The following is a 13364-nucleotide window of genomic DNA, read 5'->3' as shown; positions in this document are numbered from 1 at the left end:
ATTTCACAAAGATGCAGATTTCTGGCTTCTCTTTGAAATCTAACTTTTTTTTTTTTTTTTTTTGTGGTACGCGGGCCTCTCACTGTTGTGGCCTCTCCCATTGCGGAGCACAGGCTCCGGACGTGCAGGCTCAGTGGCCATGGCTCACAGGCCTAGCAGCTCCGCAGCATGTGGGATCTTCCCAGACCGGGGCATGAACCCGTGTTGCCTGCATTGGCAGGCATATTCTTTTTTTTTTTTTTTTTTTTTTTTTGCGGCACGCGGGCCTCTCAATGTCGTGGCCTCTCCCGTTGCGGAGCACAGGCTCTGGACACGCAGGCTCAGCGGCCGTGACTCACGAGCCCAGCCGCTCCGCAGCATGTGGGATCTTCCCGGACCAGGTGAACCCGTGTCCCCTGCATTGGCAGGTGGACTCTCAACCACTGCACCACCAGGGAAGCTCTGAAATCTAACTTACAGCAAGAACCATTTGGAGCTGAGTGGCATCACCGTTCTAAATGGGATATACACTGCAGTGGTGCCTGTCAAACATTTTTGACATCACCCACAATAAACAATACATTTTACATTGCTACCCAGCACTCATGTGCATGCATATGTAGGTGTACACACTTGTGTACAGGTATACACATGCATATACATTTCCAAAGCAGGAGTCCATGAAACAGTGCTTATTGTTTCTGCAGTGCATGCTGATATCATCTATTATATCCTACTTTACCTTTTTCTTTCCTTTTTTCAAAATGTGGAATCAACCCTCTAAATTGATTTCACAAACCACTGCTAGGTCACAGGCCACAAGTTGAAAACATTGCTCTCGATCATATTACTTGTCTGCTGCTCCTCTGAATGCTACTGGTTGGTTTTCTAGACTGAATTTCTGTCTCAGCGCTTCCGGATTCCCAGAACAGTTTGTTGTGTGGGTGAGCAGCAGCTGTTTGCCCTCACAGATTTAAGCCCATGCAGTTACTGGCTTTGCCCATGGGTCTTAAATAAAACTTATAGCCCTTGAATACCTGGAAGTTTCTATTATTACCCTTCCCTTATTCGACTTTCTAGTTCAATTAAAATAGTTTTTTACTGCCTGGTCAGGGCCGTCGCGGGTAGGAGCCGCAGTCATGCCCGGATATTAAGTCCAGGAAAAGCGTGTGGGCAGCGGGTGCGCGGGCGTGTCTGACCCCGTTTAACTACGTGCTCCAGGAAGTAAAATCCTCTCTGCCGTGTCTGAAGGAAGGAAACTGCAAAGCTTTGAAATATTCATTTTTTTGAGTATAAAAGATCAATGTTGGATGCCAGATCAAGATTCAAGGAAAGAGGGCTTCCCTGGTGGCGCAGTGGTTGAGAGTCTGCCTGCCGATGCAGGGGACACGGGTTTGTGCCCCGGTCCGGGAAGATCCCACATGCCGCGGAGCGGCTGGGCCCATGAGCCATGGCCGCTGAGCCTGCGCGTCCGGAGCCTGTGCTCCGCAGCAGGAGAGGCCACAACCGTGAGAGGCCCACGTACCACACACACACACAAAAAGATTCAGGGAAAGAAAAGGGTATTGATACTACTGTGTTGAAACCAAGATGAAAACAACAAAGGGTCTTCTCTGGTCATTAAAACAGAGAAGCCAAAATAAGAGACATACTTTTTGTTACATCTGTCCGTTGGACCAGTTTTTTCCTCCATGGAACACTGAAGAAAATGTATGAGCTCTGGTTTTCAATATGTATAAAGTAAATGATTCTCTTGCTGTAAGTTATTTTTGGAAGAAAAATATAATTGAACAGTTATGGGGACTTCCCTGGTGGTCCAGTGATAAAGAATCTGCCTTACAATGCAGGGTTCCATCCCCGGTCAGGGAACTAAGATCCCACATGCTGCGAGACAACTAAGCCCGTGTGCCACAACTACTGACCTCGCACGCCTCAAGCAGAGAGCCTGCATGCCACAAACTACAGAGCCCATGCGCCCTGGAGCCTGCGCGCCACAACTAGAGAAGAGAAAACCTGTACGCCAAAACTAGAGAGAAGCCTGTGTGCTGCAACGAAGAGTACACAACTAAGACCCGGCACAACCAAAAATAAATACTAAATAAATCTTTAAAAAAAAAAACAGTTATGAGCTGAGGACATAAGAGATGTATTTTAAGAATTGTTCTGAAGCACAGAAAATGGAAAGACTTATTTTCAAACTTGACTCTGCAACCAAATGACACAATCTGTACATCCATTGTGAAGGCCACGTATGGGACTATTAAAATCAACGTGGAACCTGGTGAGAAAATGTCTATCTGGAAGGTTTAGGATAAAACTTTCTTTTATTCAGTCTGTACTATTCAGTTCTAAAATAAATTGTGTTTGATTCCTTAGAGAAGGAAAAAAAATAGCTTTTTAGGCAAAGAGACCTCTGATTCAAAATATCACAACTTCCTGGCTGGGCTAGGGAATAAAAGACAAATGTAAGTGAGTCTTATTGTAGGTGCAGGAAGGAATATTCTCAGAGGATGAGCGCTGTGAATGGTGACTTTATTACCTAGGGAGGCCCAAGTACATGGTTTCCACAGATTGATTCCTCTATCTCATGCATTCATTTAACAAATATTTATTGATCACCTGTGTGTCAGGCCCTGTGCTAGGGAACTCATCCAAAACTTGTACAAAGATCTCCTAGATGCACACAGTGTAGATAGTAATCATTTATTTCTGTGTTCTATGCCTTCCTGTTTCTTGTTTTCTTCCCTTGACCCAGAAATTCATCCATTGTCAGAGGGCAATTCTGGTTAAATGTTTGTCACTCAGATGTGTCCTCCTGCTCAGATCTTTGTTGATTCTTACTGCTGTCTGTATGTATATGTAATGGGTTTATGCATGTTGTTGTAGGGAGAGGGTATGGGGATGATGAGACACTAAGTAAAAGTCTCTCGGCCACTATGACACAAGCAGCATTGCTATAAAACCAAGTGGAAAGAGGTTATGCTAAAAGGAATGAAAACAGTGTCTGCATGTTTTCATGGAGTTCAGCGAGGCTTTCCATTTTGAGAACCAGTGCCATTTTGATACCGAGAGGATTCCACCATCTCCATGGTGTTGGTCCCTGGAAGAGATTCAACCACCTAAGTAGTATTGGCACCAGGTGTACCCAGCATAACCAGGCAGCAAGGCCTTGTGGGACATGACGGGAAGGGGCTTATCAGGATCTTCCAAGGCAGTAGTAAGGCTCCTTCATCCCAGTTGGGAGGCAGCAGAAGCTTCACAGTGGACATTGCTGGATGGTGCCGGAGCAGGAGAAGAAGGAAATGGCTAACATGTTTATGAGTCCAGGAGGACAGCTAAAAGAGACTCCCAGAAATAATTATGAGGATGAGGTGAGTTCATACTTAGAGATATTGCAGTAGCTGGTAGACACAAGAACCAGTAATATATAGCTTGTTACTGTTAAATGTGACCCCAGGTTAAGTCGTGGGTTTACACAGCAAGGTTATTTTTCCTTCTCTATGTATGTGCTTCACCTAAAAAAGGCCTTTTATAGAAGCACGAATGCAGCTCATTACCAAAAATGCTTGAACACTGGCTCCAAACCTTCCCCGTTGCCTTAACTTTTTTGTTGTCTTTCTCTTGTCTCCTTTTCTGCCTACCCTGTTCTTGTTCTCTTGTGTCTCTATCCGAGCCGGAGAAGAGGAGAGTCATGAAATCCTTGGCTGCTCTGTTACCTGTGTCTTCTATTTCTATCTTTTTTCTACTCATCCTCCCATTTCCCTCTCCATCCCCATCCCTCTTACTAGCAAGTCCCTCCCTGATGTCCTGGCCACCCACCCCCTTTAGCTGCCTACCACCCTTAGCAGTAGCAAAACAGCAAAAAATAAGAATAACTGAAGGGGGTATAGTCGACTGAATTATGGCCCCCAAATATATGTCACATAACTCAATACATGCTAACCTCTAGTAGCTCAGAATGACTTTATTTATAATAAGGGTCTTTGCAAATGCAATTAAAGATCATGAGATGAGATCATCCTGGATTAGAGTGGGCCTGAAATCCAATGACAAGTGTAGAAACAGATAAGAAAGACAGAGACACAGGGAAGAAGGTCATGTAAAGACAGAGGCAGAAACTGAAGTTCTGCTGACCCAAGACAAGGAACGCCAGGGGCCACCAGACACTGGAAAAGGCAAGGAAGGATTCTCCTGTAGTGCCTTCAGAAGGAGTGTGGCCCTGCCACCTCCTCAATTGCAGACTTCTGGCTCTAGAACTGTGAGAGAATAACTTCTGTTGTTTAAGCCAGTAAACTTATTGTAATTAGTTATGGCAACCCTAGGAAACTTAGACAGTGGGAGACCAAACAGCACCAAAGAGACATTTATTTCACAACTGGTGAATATTTTAAAATAAGAAAAATATTCTAGAAAGGAATACAAAAATATTTTCAATCATTAATAAATAAAGGAATGCTTTCTAAATAATTATTTGTAGCACATTTATAGAGTCAGTTCTCACCTGGCAATAAAGTGCTCCTAAAGTTAACACATAAACAAATTGTTTGAGACTCATAATACATTTTTTCCTACAGGAGTCATGGGATATGGATATTTTCAGATATTAATCCATAATAATTGTTTTAATTTTAATCATATGTAGACTATAAATTTCCTGAAGCTCGGGATTGTCCTGTACACATATAAATTTCACTGCCTAGCAGACTGCTTTGCATATGATGGGCCCCCCAATAAACACTCCTTGAATTTTTAAGCACCATGAAGTAGTGTTTTATAGCAGCTGTTCTGGAGTCAGATTGCAAGTCTAAAAATCCTGGCTGTGCCACCTATGGAATGTAAGTCATTAAGCAAATTATCTCTGTGCCTCAACTTATTTGTTTATAAAATTGGAACAATAATAATAATAATACCTACCTCATAATGTTGTGAGGAGTAAGTGAATTATTACATACGAAGTGCTTAGAATTAAGAACAGTACTTGCGTACCAGGATTCAATAAATGTTAAATATTATTAGCTCTAAACACGTCTCCCCAACTAAATTACAAACTCTTTGAGATAGAGAAAATGTCCTATGCTTTTTATAATCTCAGAACCTATACAGTTTTGCATAGTATATTCATTAAATTAGTATTTGTTGAACTAATAAAAGGGATGAATGAGTGAATGGTTACCTGTTTATAATACCTTCTCCCCCCAAAATCAAATACATAATCAGTAAAGTTCTAACATTTGTTTCAGTAAAAATATATTCAGAAATTAAACAGTTAAACAATTGTCAAAGAACTACAAATATAATTGAGAAGAAAAGAAAAGAAAATTACTACCAATTGTGAAATTTCTCACTGTATTTTAGCCCCTGGAAGGCAGCGACCTTGTCCTATGTTTCTTTGTAATTCTACAGTTGTGCATCATGTTTTGTTTCCTACCCAGGAAGAACACAAGGAAGCACGTATACAGATTTCTGGAGGTCTTTCTCTATGTAGATCACTCCTTTCCAGAATTCTACCCTGCAGCTTCCGTCCACCTCAGCTTCCTGACCTCTGAACTCTTCACCTCAGCGGGGCCTCTGGGTTCTCTGGGTTCCCCCTTCCTGCACCTGCAGTCCAGGAATTGACTCCAGGCAGAAAGTTGGGGTGTTCACAGTATTCATCTCATCTGTTTCCCTTCCAGAGATCAGTCTTACAGGCCTCTTAGTGTCTGAAAACAGCTGTTTTGTTCAGTTTTCAAATTGTTCACAATGAGAGGTTAAGTCTTTGTTGCTTTATCAGGGCTAAAAGTAGTTCTCAAGCAAGTGTCTTGGTTAAAAGAGAAAAAAAAAGGTAACTATAAACTAAGACATTTAAGTTCATTCCGTTGGTTCTTTTGTTGGTTAAGACTTACAGTGCCATTCCGCAGTTTTGAAGAGGTTCTGCTAGGCAAATTTTCAGTCTCGGTCAGCAGTTTGCTTCAGGGGTAGACCCTTCCATCTTCACTTCTGGCTTAAATGAATTAGAGTGAAGAAGAGAATTCTAAAGTACAAAGACTGTACACCGTTGCCTGCCCCAAAGCACATATCTGATAGCTTGTTAGGCAGGATGGTGAGTAAGAATGTCATCTCTTTCCATTTATTTGTGCGTCCATTCTTATACCCTTAGTCTATTAGGATCCTCTATTGCTTTTCACAAATTGGTTTAAACTTTTAACAATGGTATATACAGATTTCCTCATCTAAGCACAAGGCCATTTCTATTTAGGTTATTTCTGTTCAATCAATCATTTCCCTTCCAAGATCATAGCCCTATAGTTGTGTCATACATAAACAATCCATTTTAATAGAATGCCGTGGGGGATGGGGGGAGGGCAGATAAGAGTCATTTCATCAAAGAAGTGTATTATATCTACTGGAGGGTCTTCTTGTCTGAGAAACACTCCTGGAATTATGTTTTTCAAAAATTTCAAATTTTACTAAAATTGTCAATTTTATAACAGATGATTTTCTTTTCAACATAATAATTATCTATTGTGATAGCAACCGGACCACATTCTGAAAATTCATCTCCTTGTTAATTTTGACCTGACTCTTAAAAGCTCCTTTATGTAGCTGCCAGGACAGCAGTTGAACCCCATCAATTAAAAGATATTTGGGGACCACCTATGGTCCAAAATCCAACATAATCACAGCTGGGATAGAAGAATGAACAAGAAGTTAATGAATAATACCTCAGTCACTTCAGGGAAATTAAGCCCTGCCCAGAAAACCCTGGCCCTGAGGCTTGAAATCTGTTATCTACTGACAGGACCCTCCAGTATCCCAGTACCTTCATGGTTCCATTGTGTCAGCACAAGAGTTGCTGGTGACAGAGACTGGCAGGTGTCAACTGTCTAAGGCATTCTGTCTGCTGGGTTGTTTAGTGTCTCTTCCAGGGTAGATGTTTTCCGATAAGTGTTAATATGCAGTACAAAGATCTCCATACTACGTGACTACTACCATAAATCCACCCATACGCCTCTTGTCCAGACCTCCCTGTCCCCAATCTTTCAAACTTTCTTCTGGGCATATATATATTTTATATATATATATATATATATACACACACACACACACACATATACATACACACACACACATATATATACGCACATACATATTCATATACATATATGTGTGTGTGTGTGTCTATTGTAAGCAAGGCATGTAAGTTCAAGAGAGCAGAGATAGTCATAGTTTGTTGTTGTTGTTTACTATATCCCTAGCACTTATATAGTGTCTGGTACATAATGGGCACTCCATGAGTAGTTGTTGAATGAATAAATACTAAACACAAGTCTTTGTCAATATGTGTGAGAAGTATATTCCTAGTTAGAGGCTTGCCTTCTCGTTTACTTCATTGTAAGTTATACTTGGAAGAATAGAAGTATTAAATTTTAATGTAGTTAAATGTATCAGTCTTCTTTTTCTCTACAAGTAAGCCATCTTTGTTTCTTATTTGAGAAATTCTCTGCTGCAAGGTCATAAATATATTCTAAATTTTCTTCTAGCCCATCTTTCCCCTATGGATCTGCAGTGACATCTCTGTTGTTTATTAAGTTTCAATATAAATGTGAGTCTGTTTCTAGGCTCTTTATTTTACTCCATTGTTTGTTTGTCTGTCCTATTCATTTATTTGTAAGTGCTGGACAGTTATGTCATTGAGTAGGTAATAGACCAACCTGCTATGAGCATCTCTTTTCTGGATGAACTTCAGCTGTTGTAAATTGATTTTTTTAATCTGGACCAGTGGTTGTCAAACCTAATGTGCATCACAATTGCTTGTTAAAACAGATCTCTGGGAATTCCATGGTGGTCTAGTGGTTAGGATTCGGTGCTTTCACTGCCGTGGCTGGGTTCAATCTCTGGTTGGGGAACTAAGGTCCCACAAGCTGTGTGGTACAGCCAAAAAAAAAAAACACCCAAAAAAACAGAAAAAAAACCCTAGATCGCTGGAGTTTCTGATTCAGTAGGCCTGGGGTGGAGCTTGAGAATTTGCATTTTTGACAAGTTCCCATGTGTTGTTGTTGCTGCTGGTTCTAGGACCACACTTTGAGAACCTCTGTTATCGATAATATGACTTCAAGGGAATTCCCTGACAGTCCAGTGGTTAGGACTCCATGCTTTCACTGCCAAGGGTGTGGGTTCAATCCCTAGTCGGGGAACTAAGACCCCACAAGCTGTGCAGCCAAAAAAGAAAATAATAATATGACTTCAAGTGGTCATTATTTATTTCTTTTCCCCTAGAATTAATATGTCACTAGATTTAAATAGTATTGTATGTTAATATCGAACATCATATTAGGAAGGCAGATTTACTTAAAACATAATATTGGAAATAGACATGAATACATAATATTTTGGACTTAAAGTAAATGTTGCTGTGATTTTTTTAAAAAGAAGTGTAAATATGAGTGCTGTCCTCCCAGACTTTGATAGTAGGAGTTGTTGGGGTTTTTTTTACTGTAAATTATCTTCTTAGACTGAAAATGTAGAGCATATTCCTCTTCAAACCTAAGTACTATATAGGAACTATAAGTTGAGTAATTTAACAGGATATTCTCCATATGCAAAAAATGACTAGTATCATTTTTACTAGTCTGTAGAGCTTTCTGATTTGATATTATCCAGAAAGAAACAAATTATAGAGAAAACGTATCAGCAAAGATAGGTAAATAGTTAGTGCATCATTTTAGTATTTCTAACAGTATTATAGATGAAATTATAAATTCTCTGGATTTATGACACTTTAAACTTGCCTTCTGAATGTCACCATAAATCTGATGGCTGAGACACTGGTCAGTAACTTATCAGGAATACATACTAAAATTATTTGCTTTGATTTTTTATAAATTTATTTTATTTTTATTTATTTTTGGCTGCATTGGGTCTTTGTTGCTGTGCGCAGGCTTTCTCTAGTTGCAGTGAGCGGGGGCTACTCTTCGTTGCGGTGCGTGGGCTTCTCATTGTGGTGGCTTCTCTTGTTGCAGAGCATGGGTTCTAGGCACACGGGCTTCAGTAGTTGCAGCATGCGGGCTCAGTAGTTGTGGCACACAAGCTTAGTTGCTCCGTGGCATGTGGGATCTTCCTGGACCAGGGCTCGAACCCGTGTCCCCTGCGTTGGCAGGTGGATTCTTAACCACTGCACCACCAGGGAAGCCCCTATTTGCTTTGATTTTTTAAAATGCTATTTAATTTTATGTTTGCTTAAAATTGACTTGTTTTAAGCCAGTCATATGGTGGGCCCCAGGCATATATTAAATTAAAATTGTGATTGATCCAAAATATTATTTAGATTTATATCCTCAATTCACTGATGAACGATATTAAAATAATGAATAAAATATATGGGTAATTTAAAATAATACAATATATCTTCAAAATCTGAATATAACTGATAACATATTTGTGTTACGGCTGATTCTTTACAAAAAGCAGTTCTGGTTTACTGAAAAATTCTTATTTTAAAAGTCTGTCAGTCTGATTATTTCTGGAGAATGTGAGCTTTACTGAAAGTATAAAATTTAATAGGGGTGGAATTAAATAACTAAGGTACCACCAAAGAATCAAAGATATCTCACACATACTTTGATTAATCAAATGGTGAGTGGGAACATATTTTATCTCACTATGTAACTCAGTGAAATGTTAAATAGGTAAACAAAGAAGGTAATTATCTGGAGTTTTTAGGTAAGATTAAAAATATATGAAACTCCAACAGAATACTCTTAGGAAATATTCCCCCCACATACACACTGAGTTCATTTGGCTAATAGTGATTCTTAATATATATTTTATAATATTTCTTTGGCCTGGGCCCACAGACTAAATGCAGACATTTCTCAGTTAGTCATTTTCAGGTTTGTTGCCTAAGATGCTAATTGAAATTCAGGGCAGGGAAAAATACATCACTGGCTTTTGTGTATCTATGAAGGATCTTCTTATTAGACTTTGTTCCGTAAAAAAGCTTCTCTTCTCTGCAAACTGAGAAGGACCCTATGTGTGAAGTGTGTCCAGTCGTGTCTTCAGGAACAGTGTAGACACCAGTCGCTCACCAGCCGGAAGCCCTCATGCGCTCTCCTCAGCAGTGACCCCTGACCATCAGGTGCCAAAAGAAGATGCTCACTCACCTTCCAAAATTCTTTCCCAGGGCGGGGTGGGGAAGGGAACCATCCTTTGAGCTCCTCTATGGGACTCTGAGTTTCATCCCCCAAACACTATTTTCTCCCTGAATTAGTGTCCTTTGAAACGTTGAGCCAAATAAGATAGTACTCAGAGCTTGAGGCTACGGCCCCTTAGTTCTGTTTCACAATGCTCCCAGCCTCTTCCCGAGTTTGGAGGCCCAGAAAATGAGGAATTCATTTTGATTTGGAGAGAACTCTTCGTTTTCCCCTTGCACATTTTATTCTTTTTGTTTCAGTCTGTTTTCTTTGGCTTTCTGCCGGAAGCCAGGAGCCGAAGCCAGGGTGTCTTAATGAAAAGAGCTCAGAATTAGGATCTGGGGTACCTGGGTCAAAGCCTAGAGCTATCATTTCCTACTTTGCGACCTACCCCAATTTCCTTTATCTCTTTGGGCCTCAGTTTACTCATTATTATAGTAAAATGTACACCACAAGTTTTTTTTATTTAACTATTTGTACCGTATTTAATTACCAACAATTAATATTATATATCAGTTATATATAGTTGAATCATAGCATCCTTTTGCTGTCTTTTTTTATGCCCGAGAAACTTCCTTCCTATGTCTGATAAGTAATATGTAAGCGGCTAAAACAACTTTTATTAAGACATTAAATAATCAAGATTTCCCACTTCAATAGTACTATAATTGATTGAAAAATTCACTTTGAGTGATTGTAAAATAAGTAATGACAATAAAGCAGTAGTTATTTTCATGTAAGAGAGAAAAACCACAAGATTTAGAATCTACTTACCTTCGCCTGCCAAGAAGGAAAAATGTTATTGAATATATTGATTCAATGTATGTATATCTTTCCGATATTTCAAATATAAACTGAATTTCTGCCAAGAGAGTACTATTCAGATATTCCTTTTGTTTATCTTGCCTTATAGTACTTTATTTGGTTTTAGAAGTCTACCTGCAAAGATGCAGCTTGTAGAAAAATATTCTATTCCAAATGTTTCTTACTGCTACAGAGTGTGTGAAGAAAATGCCTCAGAATATTCTCCTAGGAAGGCAAAAAAATTCCGATGCAGCTTGTAGCCTTGACGCCTCTGTTTCCTTTCAGGACTGACTAGTATGATCTGCCTTCTGGTGACTGAGCAGCTCACTCTCATCCGAGTGTGCAGGGTGTGAGCGAGGGGGCCTGCACCTTGTTTTCTGTGTAGTGTCTTCCTGGATGGTTGCTGGAATTTATGATTACTGCATTCCGCTCTCCTAGCCTCAATTTCTGTTTTTGTTTGCTCTTACTGAAGTTGGAGCAGTTACACAGGGTCAGATAATTGAAATGACTCACAAGATTCCAAAGGGTATACGCTTATAAGACTTCGTAGGAGCAGAAAACTTTTTCCTTCTTCCTTTCTCAGTTCTTTGGCAGGTCTCATAATTAAATTGACATAAGACAGATTCACAGGGGAAAAATATAAGGGGACCCCATAAAATATGAGACTCCCCAGCGGCCAGGTAATCGAGGCTTATGTACCATCCTGAGCTAAGAAGGAGGAAGTAGGGGGTCTGGAACTTCAAAGGAGAGGAAGACAATTCACAGAAGCTGAGAAGAGCAAATGTTTGGTAAACAAATGTTTGCCATGCCACGCAGACAAGTCTTTCTGACATAAAAAGTTGTATCTGGTAATAACTCTCTTCCTGGTACAGGCCTCGGATCTAAATTCTTTTAGACAATTAAGAGGGAGGTAAAAGGCTCCTCCTAAGTCTGCTGGACCCCAATGTCTTCAGCTCAAAATAATCCACATGCCAAAATGGCATATACTGGGGTGGCCTATTCTCCTCTCCCTCAGCTTTGATAAGCTAAAGGATTGGGACAGCAGGAAGAGGAAACAAGCAGAGGTCTTACACTTCGAGACACAGCTCCAAGGCCCTTTCTTAATACCATCTGATGTGTCTTGTGTTCATGTTGTGAACAACTAAGATACACGCAAGATACTTGTTTTCAGGGAAGTTTACGGAAGAGTCTTTTATACCTGGCTGCTCTTATAGCTAAAATTAGACAATATAAACTATGGAGCCAAGTACCAATCATCAACCTATAGATTTTCTATAAATAATGTAGACAAACTAGTAGAGTGTGTGTCAAGGGAGTTTCAGATTTAAGCAGCACATTGTAAGTCACTAGTTACTCCATTTCATCCTATCAGGGTCCAGGGTCAGTCACAGATGTCTGTGATCCCTGGAGATGAGCTGAGAATGACCTTTAACTACAGATTAACCCCAGCCTTACACAATAGTCCATTTCCTTTGCTAGTATTGCTTCCCTCTCACCTGGACTTTGTCACTTTTAAATTTCACTACCTAGGTTTTCACCTATCTCTCAAGTTATCACTCCTGCCATGCCAAAATTCCTTTCTCTAGGTTATTCTAAAGTTCAGTTTCCACTTATTTCAAAGCAAGGGGGAAAGCCAATACCAGGAAGATGTTGGTAAGGAGAGTTCTTTTTGAAACTTTAATGTAGATTGTAAAGGTAGAAAATTGATCACCTTTAATAATTACCTAAAAGATACATCTTGGAATTTCTTAGACTTTTAATATAATTGTTGAAATCAGAATGCCAGTCAACTTAAGAAAAATCAATACTTCAGGGTTTGGAACTTACATTTTAATAAGCACATATACAACTGGATTCCTGTAGCATTCGTTAGCCTGCAGTACTCACACATCCAGAATATCAAAAGCCTTCATAGAGGAAGGATTCTGGAAACAGTGTAACAGTCAGAGTAAAAGTTATAGCTTTGCCTTTGCAATGAGAGCTTTTACCTATGAAACTTAATAGGCAATGAATGTTCAAAATGTGGGCACCTCTTGCTAATATTACATCATTATCTCCAGAATCAGTTCTGAGGAAATTTTGCAAGAAGTTATGTATTGAAAACAATAAAATAATTTATTAGCACCCACTAACTTATTATACACTGGGGAAAATTTACTAAATCATTTATATTTCTATTCATTCCTTATTTCATAAAGAGAAGGAAACTATAACGTAAAGAGAGAGTTTACAATAATCTTGAATGGATGGATGGCTACATCCATTCAAGCAACAATTCACTTTAATAAGCCATTTTTAAGGAAGCAGGGCTTAGTGGTTAAGAACATGTGTTCTAGATTGAACTCCTAACTCTGCACTTATTCTTGAACTTTGGGGAAATCATTATATAACCTACCCATGCCTCGGTTAGCC

At 39.6% G+C, this 13364-nt stretch overlaps 1 protein-coding gene across 6 annotated transcripts in view; it reads left to right on the top strand.

Moving 5' to 3' along the window:
• BICD1 (BICD cargo adaptor 1) overlaps positions 1 to 13364 on the top strand; it is a 203959-nt gene that overhangs the window by 113403 nt on the left and 77192 nt on the right. The window contains exon 3 of one of the 6 annotated variants that reach the window (XM_060305637.2): positions 5412 to 5544. The exons of the other annotated variants lie outside the window; for them this stretch is intronic. Coding sequence (XP_060161620.1) covers positions 5412 to 5525 — 114 coding nt within the window. The 3' untranslated portion in view covers positions 5526 to 5544. Of the gene's footprint in view, positions 1 to 5411; positions 5545 to 13364 lie in introns of those variants that run through there. 6 annotated transcript variants of the gene reach the window in all.

This window comes from Globicephala melas, chromosome 10 (assembly GCF_963455315.2).
Source record: "Globicephala melas chromosome 10, mGloMel1.2, whole genome shotgun sequence".
In the NCBI taxonomy this organism is placed as follows: domain Eukaryota; kingdom Metazoa; phylum Chordata; class Mammalia; order Artiodactyla; family Delphinidae; genus Globicephala; species Globicephala melas.
Note: the sequence above shows the minus strand (reverse complement) of the source record. Positions and strands in the feature narration are given on the sequence as shown.